General features: G+C 30.4%; 1 protein-coding gene across 11 annotated transcripts in view; it reads right to left on the bottom strand.

Annotated features, from left to right (window-relative positions):
- LOC140437236 (clotting factor G beta subunit-like) overlaps positions 1-17,297 on the bottom strand; it is a 227,683-nt gene that overhangs the window by 7,545 nt on the left and 202,841 nt on the right. For all 11 annotated transcript variants that reach the window (XM_072526626.1, XM_072526625.1, XM_072526624.1 and 8 more), the window contains one exon: positions 15,575-15,628. In XM_072526626.1, coding sequence (XP_072382727.1) covers positions 15,575-15,628 — 54 coding nt within the window. The remainder of the gene's footprint in view (positions 1-15,574; positions 15,629-17,297) is intronic.

A 17,297-nucleotide genomic window follows, 5' to 3' on the forward strand; every position in this document is an offset into this window, starting at 1 on the left:
AGAGTTAACCCTGTTTGCGAGATAGCTTTTTCGAGAACATTCATTTATAGAACAATTTGAATATGATTTCTTGCCAGATGGTTCTGGAACATGGAAAAAGATATAAATACTCGGTAATTTGGATTCAAGATAGCCAGTCAATCAGTAAGCGGTCGGACAGTTACTATGAAGTCAGTATAAGTTAGTTACAGTTAGTGAAGTCAGTTGTTCAGTGAGTTCAAGATTAATCAGTCAGAATTAGGAAGAAAGTATAAAGTATGCAATAATCAGTGATTTAGTATTAAAATTTGATAGTATTGGAAAGTATATTAGAAGAATATTATTGAAGATTAAAAATTATGTTATGTATAAATGGTGTTTGGATAATTAAGAAGAAAGTATTAATTGAAAATTAAATTTATATAATATATTTGGTGATTGGATATTGGTGTATTAAAAAGAAGAATAAATATAAATGCTATTAAGAAGAAAAATATTTTAAATTGGTGAAAGCTGATAATTGGAAAAAGGAATTTCACAAAAACAAGGATAACCGAGGCTGAGAACGAAGACATTGAGTGGTGATTAAAATCTATATAGTGGAGAACAGTTCATTTAGGCATTCAGTGACAGAAAGGTACAAAATTTTGTTAATATAATTTAGATATTGTCATAACAATTTCAATTTTAAAGATAGTTTGTTTAAAATTTGCATTGTCCATATAATTTAATTAGTTTCATAAGAATTTCAATTTAAAGATAGTTTATTTTAAATTTACATTGGCTATGTTAAATATATATGTGTATTTCATAATAGATATAATAAAGATAATTTCAAAAAGTGCTTACAAACTAATTCTTTGACAACCGCGATAAAAACCCTATATATATATATATATATATATATATATATATATATATATATATATATATACATTATTGAAAAACACTCATTGCTCATTAAAACATCATTCACAAATAAAACATCATCACAAGATATATATATATATATATATATATATATATATATATACAGTAGACTCCCTCTATAACGAGAACTGAAATGGCAGACTGTTTACCTCGTTATAAACGGATCTCGTTATATCCAACAACAATAATACTGTGCATACATATGAATATGTAGTTTGCTAAAACATTAACTTTCTATAGCGAAGCCATTCGGAGCAATATAAGATGCTAATAAATATTGTTTGAATGGCGTTTTTAAAACAAAGTTATTTACTTTTATTGTCAATGAAATGCATTAAAACAAAAAAAAAAAATGTTTACTTTTATTGTCAATGATATACGTTAAAACAAAAAATCTGTATTCTGTAAATATGTATAAAGCGTATTTTCAAGAATTACATAAACTACTGCTTCTGCTATTGCAAGAAGTTATTTTGTCATTTTTGACTGCTTTAAATTGTCCAGTATTCTATCTATCATATTTTCTAAAGACGTGAAACAGTTTTACGCTTCTTCATTTGCGTTTTGTCCTTGGATAAAGTTTCTGACAACCTTTAAAACACTTTTCACATCTTGTCTATTAGGACCCATATTATTAGATGTGAATAATCAACCCCCTACAATGAATCATAAATTGTAAGAAGTTTATTGCGGGCGGCCTGCAGTTAAAAAGGGTATTTATTTATAGCTACGGCCGGGCCAAAACGTAAAAAACACGTTTTTCAATCTTATTTTCTCTCGTTATAAGCAAATTTATCTTGCTATAAAGGGTTATAGTTCAATAGAAATTTCACGGGACATCTAATGTACCTCGTTATAAGCGAAACCTCGTAATAACCGTGTTCGTTATAGAGGGAGTATACTGTATATATATATATATATATATATATATATATATATATATATATATATATATATATATATATAATATATATATATATATATATATATATATATTTATATATATATATATATATATTTATATATATATATATATATATATATATATATATATATATATATATATATATATATATATTGTTATGATATGTAAAATCGAGAAAAATATTGGTTTGTTTAAAAATATTTCAAAATTCAATAACATTAAAATAATTCAGATAAGTAGGATAATATCCAACAAACATTTCGAAGAAGGAGAGTTATTAATTTCTTGAATTACCTGTACCAAACAAAAAGTAAGCTTTGCATAAATTATTTCTTTGTTATACTTGAGTGACCCGCATAAGTTTAAGTGAAAGCCAAAGAATTGAACGAGGTTTTTCAAAATCCATTAATGCAGTGATTAAAGACAATAGAAGGGATTATAGAAAGAGGTTTTTGTTAGTTTTTAAGATTTATAGAAAAATATTATTTGTAAATAAGTTTTAGGAAATTTATAATTATAGGTAAAAATTTGTTTGTTATCGAAATAAAAAAATGGGGGAATTGTGACGAGTTTTGATTGGCGGAGATTGAAAAAGGTGGGATAAGTATGTAGGAAAAAGTTTAGCGAGATTGAGGAGAGAGAAAAGATATAATCAGTTGGTTTCCAAGTCTGGGGGAGGAACGGTGATTGTTCTCTGGCGGTTCCTAAAATGTAGCAAGCAGTAGTGGAATGTTAGTGAGTTTTTGTGGAATTAGTGTATCTGACAGAAGCTGAAGCAGCAAAATATTGTAAGTCATATTTCTCTACTTATATTCCAAGAGTCACTGTTCAGGCCAACGAGAGATTCAATTTATCGTAAAGAGAAGATATTCCAAGAGTCATTTTTCACTCGGGCCAACGAGAGATTCAGTTTATCGAGAGGAGAAAGGCTATCATAATTTGAATGATTTGTGCTTTTTGAAGGAGATCATTAAGGACGATATACTTGCAACAATCTGTGTAAGATTGCTGTTTACATAGGGAGCGGTTGAGAGGAGATAATATAGTCTACAAGGAACAAGGATTTGGACCACTCACCATCAGAGAGAAATATTTTTGTTTCTGCAGTTTTTTTCTTTTATTGATAACAAAATTTTACACGTAATTGAGAAAGGATATAAATATTTTTGATTACGAGAGTTAGAATAGTTCGGAATTTTGAGATTTCAATTAATATTGTTTGTACCAAAAATTTTGATTGTCACGTACGGAGAACAAAATTTTGAGAATCCTTATATGAGATTTGTTTATTGAAAACTTTTGAGTGTGAATTATTTCATTATTTTTATTTCAATATATAGTGTTAGATCATATGTGTTTTTTATTATTCCGGTATTCTCTGGACCTTACCTTTCACATGTAATAGCATAGATATTGAAGCACGAATTTAACCCTGAGATACAAGAATTAAAAATTGTGATAGAGTCATAATCATATCATTTAAATAATTTTAATTAATCAAAAAAATTAATTAGCTAATTATTGCTTGGCGCACCAAGACTTTAAATATCACAATAATATATATATATATATATATATATATATATATATATATATATATATATATATATATATATATATATATATATATATATATATATAGGGTTTTTATCGCGGTTCTCAAAGAATTAGTTTGTAAGCACTTTTTGAAATTATCTTTATTATATCTATTATGAAACACACATATATATTTAACATAGCCAATGTAAATTTAAAATAAACTATCTTTAAATTGAAATTCTTATGAAACTAATTAAATTATATAGACAATGTAAATTTTAAACAAACTGTCTTTAAAATTGAAATTGTTATGACACTAACTAAATTATATTAACAAAATTTTGTACCTTTCTGTCACTGAATGCCTAAATGAACTGTTCTCCACTATATAGATTTTAATCACCACTCAATGTCTTCGTTCTCAGCCTCGGTTATCCTTGTTTTTGTGAAATTCCTTTTTCCAATTATCAGCTTCCACCATTTTAAAATATTTTTCTTCTTAATAGCATTTATATTTATTCTTCTTTTTAATACACCAATATCCAATCACCAAATATATTATATAAATTTAATTTTCAATTAATACTTTCTTCTTAATTATCCAAACACCATTTATACATAACATAATTTTTAATCTTCAATAATATTCTTCTAATATACTTTCCAATACTATCAAATTTTAATACTAAATCACTGATTATTGCATACTTTATACTTTCTTCCTAATTCTGACTGATTAATCTTGAACTTACTGAACAACTGACTTCACTAACTGTATGTAACTTATACTGACTTCATAGTAACTGTCCGACCGCTTACTGATTGACTGGCCATCTTAAATCCAAATTACCGAGTATTTATATCTTTTTCCATGTTCCAGAACCATCTGACAAGAAATCATATTCGAATTGTTCTATATATGAATGTTCTCGAAAAAGCTATCTCGCAAACAGGGTTAACTCTCGTGTTCTAGAGAATTGTTTTCTTCTCTATCGAGAATTTTATTGACACTTATGCTTTTCTGATCAGAATATAAACTTATATGTAATTTAAACAACCTAAATTAATAAACTACACTATTTTAAATCCGTAACCATATGTAAACTAAACATTTCAAACCAATAAATAACCCCACTTCTACATTCGCAACCATCACTTATTAAACGTCACTTTCAGAGTATATCTGGTTGCGTATGCACATGGCTCACTTAAATATATTTACAATATTTTAATTATTAAAAACAAACTTTTTACACTTATTATATGCTAATTTCTTAAGAATACCCTCATATAAATAATTTTTATAATATTCTATAGTATATAACTTATTAAAATAACCAAATACTTTTTATATCTAATATTATTTAATATATAACTTATAAATTAATTTTTTAAACACTATTTTTCTTTCTCCTATATTCATATCATCTCAATACCCCAAAATTAATTTTAAAATAAATAATTTACTTATTATTTTTTTTAAATATTAATTTTCTGATCCACATACTCGTCAAGAGCAAATGAAAATTACCCACCCAGACGAACTCTATTATCGGTCCCAGTGGGAAATAGGAGTAGAGGCAGACCACGACTGAGATGGAGGGACGGTGTGGACGAGGACGCAAAGAAAATCGGCTCGGCAAATTGGCAACGGTTGGCAATGAACAGAAACGACTGGCGAAATAGACTGGGGAAGGTCAAGGCTCAACTAGAGCTGTAGCACCACTGATGATGATGATGATACACATACTCAGAGAATAAAAACAACTAATGTAAGGGTCTATAATTATATTGTGTTCTGTTTATTTATAGACAAAAACTAGGTAAATATTTCCGTTCAAAAGGCTTTCATCACTAGGAATTGGTAAGTTTTACACTTTCATATTATCTTTAGAAAGACATTTATAGAATCAGTTTTGTATCTAACCCCAAATTATGATTTTTAGGGCACAAACACAATTGATTCACAACAATGAAATCTACAATCTATCTATGAAATGGATCTATCAGTAAGCTGTTAGTGTTGTTATTATTAGTGTTAAAAGTATAAAAACATTATTCAATTTCTTCATAATATTTAAAGATATCATTTATATGAAATATGCCTCTAGGTCTATTATCTGCATCTATTAACACATAACTATTTAGTCCATTCTGACTTTCGATTCTATATGGACCTTCAAACATTGGTTGTAATTTCTTACAACGGTTTTCTCCAACATTACTCTTTCTAAGTGAACGAATTAACACTTGGTCTCCTTTTTGAAATGTGATTGGTTTTTTTATTTTTCGATTTTGTCTTCTGATATATTTTTCAGCTTTCCTCCTAATTCGGTTATTCACTTTCTGCATTACTTGTTCTAACATATCCTGATTATATTCACTAATCCATTTTCTGTTTCCTATATGGCCAAAACATTAAATATTCTGGTACTTCCTCTGTATTTAAATTATGAGATGTTTTTATAACATCTATAAAAAAAACCTACAAATTGTATTTGTAAGTATGAACCCTGTTGGTTGTTTACTTATTTTCTAAAATCTTTTTTATTTGTAGTGGACTTATGATGCTTTTAAAAATAAAAGCGAAAGGTATTCGAATAAATCAATAAAGTAGTTGACGACTTTTATTTGCCAATTATTGACTGATAAAACCTCTGCTATTTAACCATTGAATATATTCCAAATATATACATATATATATATATATATATATATATATATATATATATATATATATATATTAATGTGATATTAAAAGTCTGATGATTCTATCCAATGATCCAATTATGATTCTATCACACTATTTAATTTTCTTATCTCAGTGTTATACCCGTGCTTCAATATCTATGCTTTACATATATGATAGGTAAGGTCCAAAGAATACCGGAATAATATAAAAATATATGATACAACATTATATATTGAAATAAAATTCACACTCAAATATCTTCAATAAAAAATATCTCATATAATGATTATTAAAATTTTGTTCTACGTACGTGAACCTTCAAAAATTAATGGTATATACAATATGAATTAAAATTTCAAATCAAAATTGTTGTTCTAAATCTCCTGATCAAAATATTCCTATCTTTTCTAAAGCAATTGTTAAAAAATGTGTTGTTAATAAAGAAAAACTGACGAATGGTAAAACTAGCACTCAGATGAAGAGTTGTCCAAATCCTTGTTCCTTGTAGCCTACACTATCAATCTAATCTTAGCAGTCCCCTAGGTAATCAGCAATCTTACAACAAATTATTGCGAGCCTATCGTCTTTAGTGATCTTCAAATGCACATATCGTTTAAATGCTCCAAGAAAAACATTCACTTCTACTGCTTACTACCTCTGGGGAACCACCAGAGAACAACGACTGTTCACCTTGAACCCTTGGAAAACAACTGATTATCTTTTCTCCCTAAATAATCTAGCTAAACTTTCATTCCTACATACCTATCCCACTTTTTTCAATCTCCTCCAATCAGAGTTCGTTACACTTATCCCCATCTACCATTTAGATAACAAACAACAATTTTACCTACAATTATAAATTTTCTAAAAACTATTAACATGCTAATCGGTTTCTAAAAAATTCTTAAGAACTAACGGAGAATTATATTTTCTAAATATTTCTATTCCATTGTCTTATTCACTGTATATCGACGTACAAACCTATTTGGAAAATCCGCTCGCATTGTTCACGATTTAACTAAGCTCACTCACGTGAATATATTTTACAAAGAAAATAATTTATGCATATCTTTAAATTTTGTTTACTACAGGTAATCCAGAATAATGGACTTTCATTTCTTCGAAATGTCTTTTATTTTATACTTTGAAATATATTAAAAGCAAACCATTATTATTTTCAATTTTACATAGCTTAACAATATATATATATATATATATATATATATATATATATATATATATATATATATATATATATATATATTACAGTATTTTTCACATTAAAATTCGTGCACGTCATAATTTATATAAAGTGACGTCACTTATATTTAAAATTTCCAGAACGTCAACCTTAGAGTTCAAATTTTCCCAACACAGCTAATAATACGAAACCCATACGGAACTGCTCGATCTTTCATAGGCGTCAACATGGTATAATAATCAGAAAAATGTAATCATCATTATATTGGGAATTTTAGAATTATATTGATTAAATAACCAAAAATATTTGTTATTATTAATAATATAAATTTTATGAAATAATTCTTTAAGTCTAATATTCCACAAAATAATAATTTGAATTCAATAGATTAGACAATATTGTACGCATCTGATATAGGAATACTTCAAATTTTATTGACAGTTCAGCGTGTGGCAAAAGTGTATAAAGTGTTGCCGCTTTTTTAGAGTAAGAATTTTGTTTATATTTTGATTTCTTGCACAACAAAACTAATTATTGTTGTGTATTGTGATTGTGTTATGACAAATCAACTAAATAGTCTGTAGAAAGCTGATAAGCTTTCATATAAGATAGATTATTTTGAGCAAGAAATAATGGCGGGACATTTTTACTATTAATGCTCTAAATAGAGGTAAGTTTAAAATTTAGAATATATAATTTTGTATTAAAATGTTTTCTTATGTATTTTAGTGTGTTGCAGTAGTCTTAAAACTAAGTGTATTTACTGTTATATAATAGTTTGACAAATAGTTGACATTTTAAAAATTCCTCACTTACTAACTATTCTGATGTTTTGGCAACGCTGTGGGGTTCTGACGTCGTAAATCTTGAATGATATATACATATATATATATATATATATATATATATATATATATATATATATATATATATATATATATATATATATATATATATATATATGTATATATATATATATATATATATATATATATATATATATATATATATGTATATAAAGTAGTTAGGTATTATTGACTGACACGTTATGTAAAATAAAGTTTTATTTTGAGGTTGCAGTCATTAATAGGGCAGGAAAGTGAAACTCTGTGTTCTTTATCAAGCTTTCGCAAAATTTATTTGCTTCTTCAGGATATGCTAAAATATGGTATCAGTAAATACAATGAAATTGGAATTAAACAGCATTGTACAAAACTAGTATAAAAACTTACAACATGAGGTTAATCCATTAAATTTTCAAATTTACAAAACATTAAAATTTAACTTATTAAAATTGTATAGTTATGTAAGTACAATATTTTAATTTTATTTAATTTTGTACAAATTCATTATGACATTGATTATTTGATGTTTGGTTTATGTCAGAAAGACACTCGTTTCTGTTTATTATATTTTTTGTTGTTGATAACTAGCTCTTGATTGTTATTATGGTTACGTACAAAGTGGCGCCAAATATGAATATTTAAATTTTTTGAAATTATAGTCAGAAAATCTAATATTGGAAAATTATAGTATTCATTTTCGTAAGACAGAATGTAATTATAGATATTGCTTAGTTTATCAATATCAGTTTTTTTATTAACGCATTGATATTTATATATGCATACCATTTCTAAGAATTCTCTTTTATTTAATTGGTTTTCACGTCTTAATATATTAGTTTCATTGAAATTAAATGAATGATTTTTATTAATTGCATGATCTATTAATACACACGTATTTTTATTATTTCTAAGGTCACTTTTATGTGATGTTAGTCTGCCTATTAGATTTCTAGATGTGTGTCCGATATATGACTTATCACAATTTTCGCATGGTATTATATAAACTACATTTGAGCTTTCCATAATGCTAATAGGTGATTTAGTTTTTGTATACAATGATGCTAATGTTTTAACATTTTTAGTTGCAATTTTGATATCAGAATAGTTAGAAAAGACTTTAGTTAGTTTGGGTGTTAATGTTGGTATGTAAGGTAGTGATGTGAAAGTAAATTGAGATTGCACGATTTGTTGATTTGGTTCTCTTGTTTGATTCATGTTAATCATTCTATTATTAGAATTGTTAAATAAAAATTTGTTAATTATTTTAATTGGGTATGAATTCTCTAATAAAATGTCTTTAAGTTCTAATAACCCTTTGTTGATGTTATTGATGTGTGATAATTTGACTATTCTGTTTTTTAAAGCCAATATCAAATTTATTTTCATATGAGGTGGATGTTGTGAATGATAATTAATAAATCTGTTACTAAATATAGGTTTTCTGTACCATTCAGTACTTAATACATTTTGTGCATTACGTTTGATTTTTATGTCAAGATATGGGATGCTATTTTCTATCTCTTTTTCACATGTAAATTGTAAATGTTCACTATAATTATTAAAAGTTTGTAGAGTTTCAATTATTTTGTCTGCAGGTAAAGCAAGTATTAAGTCATCCACAAATCGTTTGATAAATGGGATATGAAAAGGCAACTTATTTAAAGAATCTCTTATTAAATCGTGATCTGCTCTTCCGTGATCGTTATCTGCGGTGATAGTTGCTCCGAGATATTTAAAACTCTCCACTCTTTCAAAGTTATATGGGTCTATTGTCACATTTTGCCCTATTCTATCTCGTCCCTTTTGTCTGTTGATGCACATGTATTTGGTTTTCTCTTCGTTTACCCTTTTCGTAACCAGTCTTCTTTGTCTCTACCTCCAATTTATTAAAAGTCTCCTTCACATTGGTGACAGTGTTTCCCCTGCATATGCTAGTAGTAATTTTGGTCCATTTACTGTCAGTAATTCTGTTTTAAGGTGTGCTGCTCTTACTACTTTCTCCAGGATGATATTAAAGAGGAGAGGTGACAGCGCATCTCCTTGTTTCAGGCAATTGCTTATTTCGAAAGATTCTGAGAGTTTGTTACCTATCCGTACTCTGGATCTACAGCTATTCACACATAACTTAACAAACTGGATAAGTTTTTTTGGAACTGAAAGTTCTGCCATTGCATTCCACACCTGATCCCTTTTAATTCTGTCGTACGCTTGCCGGAAATCTATGAAGAGATTATGGATAGCTCTATTGAACTCACATCGTTTTTCAAGCAGCTGTCTTAAAGTAAATATCTGATCTATGGTCGATCTATGTTTTCTGAAACTGGCTTGGTATTCCCTCCTAAAATTTTCTACAAACGGTGTCAGCCTACTTAATAGGATGTTCGATAAGATTTTATATACCGTATTAAGTAGGGAGATGCCTCTCTAATTAGAGCACTTGGTTTTGTCTTTCTTTTTATGGATGGGAATTATTACAATTTCGTGCCATTTTGTTGGTATTTTCTCTTCGTTCCATATAAGTGTCATTAGTTTGTGTATTTGTGTATGTAGAGTTTCTTTTCCGTACTTAAGGAATTCAGCCAGTATATTGTCAGAGCCTGGAGCTTTTCCGTTCTATATATATAACGAGTTTATTACAGCTGCTGCCGTTTCTCGCAACCTAGCTTCCAACGCTTGCGATCGTTCCAGACATCTACTTGTAGACTCCTATCTTCCATTGCACCTGTTACTTCTTGTCTCCACGATCTTCTTGGTCTTCCCTTTTTCCTACGGTTGGTGGGGATCTACAGTAACATTCTCTTTGGCTATCGTTGATCATTCATCCTTTCTACATGGCCATACCATTTTAGCCTTTTGCATTCTATAGTTTCCAGGACGTCAATGTCTATGTCCATACGCTCTCTGATTTCAATATTCCTTACTCTATCTCTTCTAGTGTGTTGGCAACATCTTCTCCAATAATTCATTTCCATTGCTTTTATTTTGGATGCGTCATTTTTATTTATTACCCAAAGCTCTGAACCATATGTAGCAACGATTTCTATGATACTTTTGTATATCCTAATTTTTGTGTTTCGGGTGATGTGGTTATTCCAAAATATACTATTCAGTTGACGTATTGCTGAATTTCCTTGACCAATTCTAGTAGCTATTTCTTTTGTATTCCGACCATTGTTTGTAATGTTTACACCGAGATATTTATAGCTATCAGTATTTTGAATTTGTTTGCTTCCTAGTTCTAAGTGCTTTCCTTTACCTCCCACTACTACGTATTCTGTTTTTGATGGATTAATTGATAAGCCCCACCTAGTAATTTCTTCATCTATTTTTCGTAACATGTAGTGGATATCATCTTGATCTTCTGCAAGTATTACTTGGTCATCAGCAAAATGCAAGCTGTACAGTGTATGGTCTCCAATTTTAACACCCATAGGTTCACATTTTCTTTTCCAAATATGCAAAACCCCCTTCAAATAAATCTTAAATAGTGTAGGTGCAATGCAGCAGCCTTGTCGAAGTCCTTTGGTCACTTTTATCTTTTTTGTCACTTTTTGTTTTTTTATTACACTTGTCATATCATCGTACAACTCACTTACAGCATTAATGTAAATCGGTGGACTATTCTTGTCTTCTAGCACCTGCCATAGCTTGGCTAATGGGACACTGTCATACGCTTTCTGAAGATCAATAAATACCATGTGTGTCTCCATATTATGTTCCAAACGCTTTTCTGTTGTTTGTTTTAGGCAGAACACATTGTCTCTACAAGAACGACCAGTACGAAAGCCACTCTGATCTTCAGCGTCTTCCCAGCAATCTTCAGTTCGGCTTTTAATTATCTTCCCGTAGACTCTACAGATTGAGTTAGTTACACTAAGCTCTCGGTAGTTCTTACAATCTTTTCTGTCGCCTTTATTTTTGTATAGATTGCTGATATATGCAGTTTTCCATTCTGGGAAGAATGGAAAACTAGCTCTTCTAGCTCTTCTCCTCTCAAGAATAAATTAAAAGTATAAGCCAATAGCTGAAATAGTTTGTCAGGGCCATATTTAATCAGTTCAATGGGTACTCCCCCCGGTCCTGGAGCCTTCCATTTTTCATAGCTTTGGCGTGTTTTTTAATTTCTTCTGGTGTTATTTCGTTTTCTTCGCGGTAGGAAATATCATATTTTTGGTAGCCAATATCTTGGAATCCTGTTCGATCTTCTGTCAGCATTTGTTCATAATATTCGACCCATAATTCTGGGACTATTAGAGTTAACCTACTGCATTCTTTTCTATCTGTTCTACTACCTCTAATTGTTTTCCAGGCTTCTTTACTTATTGCTGTACCCATAAAATTTTTTACGTTATCGCAGGCTTTATTCCGCATCTCATTTTTGGCTTTATTTACCTCTTTTTTTACTTCTTTGTTTAAGCTGTTGTACTGTTGTCGATAGTAAGGGTCCTTTGTTGCTAGCCATTTGTTATACATATTCTTCTTCTTCCCCACAAGATCTTCTATTTCTTTATTCCACCATTCATTTCTATTTTTTATGCTATCCACTTCTCCAATAGCTTCCATTGCAGCTTCGTCAAGAGCTTTCATAATTTCGTTGTACGTATTAATTGGTGAGGAGTAACAAACATGGTGCAATTTCAGATTCAATCTCATTCGATACAGAAACTGGGTAGACTCATTTTCAAAACCTTGTAGATTATATCTGTTTGTTCAAATGGCTTGCAGTATCATTGAACTTTCGTTTTCTTCATTTTGTCGTTGGCTGCCTTTAAATGTAAATAGTAGTGACGCTTTAAGCAAATGGTGATCAGATCCACATTCTGCTCCTCGATGAACTCTAACGTTATTAATCTTTATTGTGGAGTTTTCTTTGCATATACAGTAATCGATTATTGATTTCAAATTCCTCGTTGGCTGAATCCACGTGAATTTATGAATATCCTTGTGCTGATAATATCCATTCATTATCTTTAAATTCATATGATCGCAGAAACTTATTAATCTCTCACCGTTTTTATTTATTTTTTCTTCTCCAAATGGACCGACCACTTTGCTATTTACTTTTCTTCCGGTTCTAGCATTTAAGTCACCTAGTAGAATTACTTCCTTCCTAGTTCCAATACTCTCTAACAGGTCCGTCAATTCGTCGTAAAATTTATCCTTTACCTCGTCCTTTTCATCTTTAGAAGGTGCATATGCGCCCACTACCACTATGTTACGTCCTTTTAGCTTCATCTCAACTTTTATTAGCCTTTTGTTTATTTGTTCCCAGTTCTTAATATTTCGTGACAGCCTTTTCTTTATCAATATACTTACACCTGCTGCTGCTCTTCTGTCTTTTCCTACTCTACTATAGAAATGAACAAAATCTTTAAACTCGTCTGTCCCTTTCCCTTTCTTTTTTGTTTCTGTAAGGACTGTTACATCTAATTGAAATCTCTTAATTTCTTTCAACACCTCATCAAGCTTAGTCCGAATACCTTGCACATTCCATGCTCCATAACTCATTAACCTTTTTCGTAAGCTGGGTCGTTTTCCGTTAAGACCGTCCGGCGTTTTCTTTCTAGGATTTTTTGCAATACAGTTTTTTTTTTCGTGTGATGGGGAGCAGGTCCATCGCCACAACCTCCAATCCTGGTGGACCGGGAAGATTTCTGTAGGGGCCTTCTACCCTTAGCCGAGTGGCCCCAGTTTTTGGGCGCTGGAGACTCGCCCTCACCCTTCTCATTCTGAGATAGGAGCTTTTCCGTTCCTCAATTTGTTAATTGCTTGCAATGTTTCATCTATTTTGGGGTCCTCTACCGGTAGGTCTACCCAAAATATATATTTTCTCCATGTTCTTCCTCTTGATGTATGTTTAGTAAAGTCTTGAAATATTCTTGCCATGTTTGGAGCAGTTCTTTTTCATTTATTAATAATTCATCATTTTTTCTGAGTACAGATACGTATCTAGGTCTGAAGCCTTTCTTTTCGTTTGACACTGATTTGTAAAATACTCGAATTAATTTTCTTGTTTCTCGGCGTGAGGTTGCATAGTTTTCTTTACTTTCTGCTGTTCATTGTTGAAGCATAATGTTTCGCTTTATTCGTCTGTCGTGCAGTTTTTCTTGACATTCTCTATCAAACCATTTCCTTGTTCTCTTCCTGCTTTTCCTTATTTATTCCCTATTATTAGTTCTGCTGACTCCGTAATTGATTTTTCCATTTGTTGTCACAGCCTTTCGACATGATTGCTCTCATCTACTGTATCTAGATGCTGTTTAATTTATTGTTTGTAATTTTCTCGGATTTCCTCATTTTGCATTTTCTCGGTGTCCACTGTCCCAATGCTTCATTGGCCCCAAGGTTTCTCTGAAGATATTCTCAACCTGATTTTTGCTCTTACTAGGTGATGGTCTGTATTTCCATCTACTCCATGACTTAGAACTTAGAACATTCCATGTTCCGACATTTAAAGTCCTTTTCCATTGCGATTGTCGTTTTCCATATGTATCTGTTCGATTCCGAGGTAAACTTGCAGTTTTCGTAACAGACTGTTTTTTATAAGGGCAGGTTGTTAACTTTCCGCTTAACCCTTCTCCTTTATCCGGGCTTGGGACCAGCAAGAAAGACTGTTAAGCTACTCGATCCACCCAACAGTTATCCCAGGCGGAGTTATCTAGTTATTTGCTTCTAAAAAGTAAATGAATTGTAATTTTGCAATAAAAAAATGTTTAAAATGTTCTTAATGATGACCAAGCAAACTCACTTTCACGATCAATACATCGATGCGAAAACTTTTAATTTAAGTATTGACGAAATTCTAAAGAATAATATGATTGTAGCAACCACAATGTTTTGACATAAGTGGAGAGGTATAGGCGCTAATAATTCGTGTAAATATTCTTGAAGAAAATCTAAATACAGTGGTCCATTTAAATTGGTTGTCAGTTCAAAGGTTAGAGAATAAAATTTTTATTGCTAAATTAAAATTTATTGGAGGTTTTAGAAGCAAACAACTCAAAAACCGATTAAATTACATGAATCAAACAAGAGTAACTACTTTTTATAGAATTTAACATTTTTCATACTTTTTTTTATTTACCCATAGTTCAACCGAAAAAAATTGTTTTGATTTACTTAATACAACCAAGTGTAACTAGCCCCTTTTGGAGCAACGCTAAATTAGAGTCTAAATTAGCAATCATCTTTTCAAAAAAAAAAAACGTAAAGTTGCCAATTTTTAAATAGAAATTACGAAAACATACAAACATTATTGCGAAAATTAAAATCCATATTTAAACTTTAAACACTCGGTATCTCGGAAACTAGTAATATTTGTATAAGATATGTTGAGCAGAATCATCATATTTTGAGGTATAGAATCTACAACCTAGAGATTGGACATTCTTAATTAATCACATCACCCTGTATATAAATAAACTTAAAATTAAATAATAAAAAAATACTTCAAGTATACGTACCATATGTGGAAATTTTTTCGGAGGAGAAATAATGCCATAGAGAGCTTGAGGTGCCTAAAAAAAAAACATTTGTTTTTAAAAAAGATTTTAGTGTGTGATCCTATGAAGTGAATTATTTAAATAATGGTTTTGGGCGTCAAAAGAAATATGAAAACTGTTTGTTGCAGCAAACGCCTATATGTAAAGAATGCAAAAAATTCGATGCCAAAGTATTTCGCAAATATAGCATGGCTGAATGAATCAGTGCCTATAATATTCACTCCCCGACACAAAATTCCGCCACTAAAAATTTTTGTATTTAGTTAGACAATTTATAACTTTTTTATTTGTATTTATATTTTCCAGAATCTTGCATCAGTTTGTAGGTACATGTATTGAATCGTTTATTATTCTGGTAATAAACAATTTTTGCTTAGATGGGGCAGTATATAGGGGTGAATAGAAGCGTTGTATTTTCTCCTAACTTTAATTATTCTGTTTTCTTTTTTTATCTAATTCTATTCTAATATCTAATTTATTTTGTTTTTTGAATTATCCGAGTATCTCGAGTAAGAGCTGCACAATTGAATGTAAATAAAAACACTGATTGACTCGTAAACATGAATATCTTGCATAACATGTCGATAAAAATTAAATGATAGTTATAGCAATTTACATTTTCATTTGTAAAATGAAAGTGTCAGCAAAATGACAGTGACAGAAAAAAAAATAACTTATTTATCATCATGGTGTTAACAGTAGCAGACGTGGCTCGAATTCTAGTTTTAATAGAGAATTGTGATACCAAAAGTTACGTGGCACGAACTTTGGGGTTTCCAAGTTGTACAATTCGAGATACTTGGAATAGCTATCTTAAGATTGGCAATTTCGCAAGACGCCAACGCTCTTGCAGGAGCAGATCAACTATTGCAGCTGATGATCGTTTTGTCGTTGTAAGATCCTTGAGAGATCGAAGAGATACTGCTGTATCTCTAAGAAATCAACTACAAATTGTACGTTAAGTAAATTTAAGTGAAAAAACGATACGACGAATATTGGCAGAAGTTGGGCTTCATTCACTAAGGTTGGTGACAGCACCACACCTATTTCCTCGGCATCAACAGCAGCGACTGGTGTTTGCAAGATTGCATATCTACTGGATTATACAATAATGGTATAACTTTTTATTCACTAACGAATCAAGGATTTGTTTAAGTTCATCCGATGATCGGGAGTGCGTTTACGGGTCATCGGGAGATGTCAAAATAAAGCATTTGTTGACTGCGCCATATCAGATAAAATATCATATCATGGCGATTCCGTTATGATTTGAGCAGTCATTTGTAGTTAATCACGTACCGATCCTGTATTAATTGAAAATGGAGCTATGATTGCCCGTGTCTACATTGGAGAAGATCTCCAAGATATGGTAGTTCCATTTGCATCTATTGGGAACTTTTCCATTTATTGGGAACCAGTTTAAATTAATGCACGATAACGCTAGACCTCAGGTTGCCCATATTGTAAATGAATATCTGGACGAGGTTAATGAGGTTATATTGATAATATTGGAATGACCCGTATGCAGCCCAGATCTCAATCTGATCGAGGAGTTATGGGATAAATTGAAAAAAGCCATTCGCTGTCGTCTTCGTCCTTTAGAAAATTTCTCAGACATGAGAGCAAATCTTAGTGTATTAATAAAAATATTTATTTAGAAAAATTTAACAAAACTACTTGTTTC

The sequence above is a fragment of the Diabrotica undecimpunctata genome, chromosome 3, assembly GCF_040954645.1.
Source record: "Diabrotica undecimpunctata isolate CICGRU chromosome 3, icDiaUnde3, whole genome shotgun sequence".
Taxonomy (NCBI): Eukaryota; Metazoa; Arthropoda; class Insecta; order Coleoptera; family Chrysomelidae; genus Diabrotica; species Diabrotica undecimpunctata.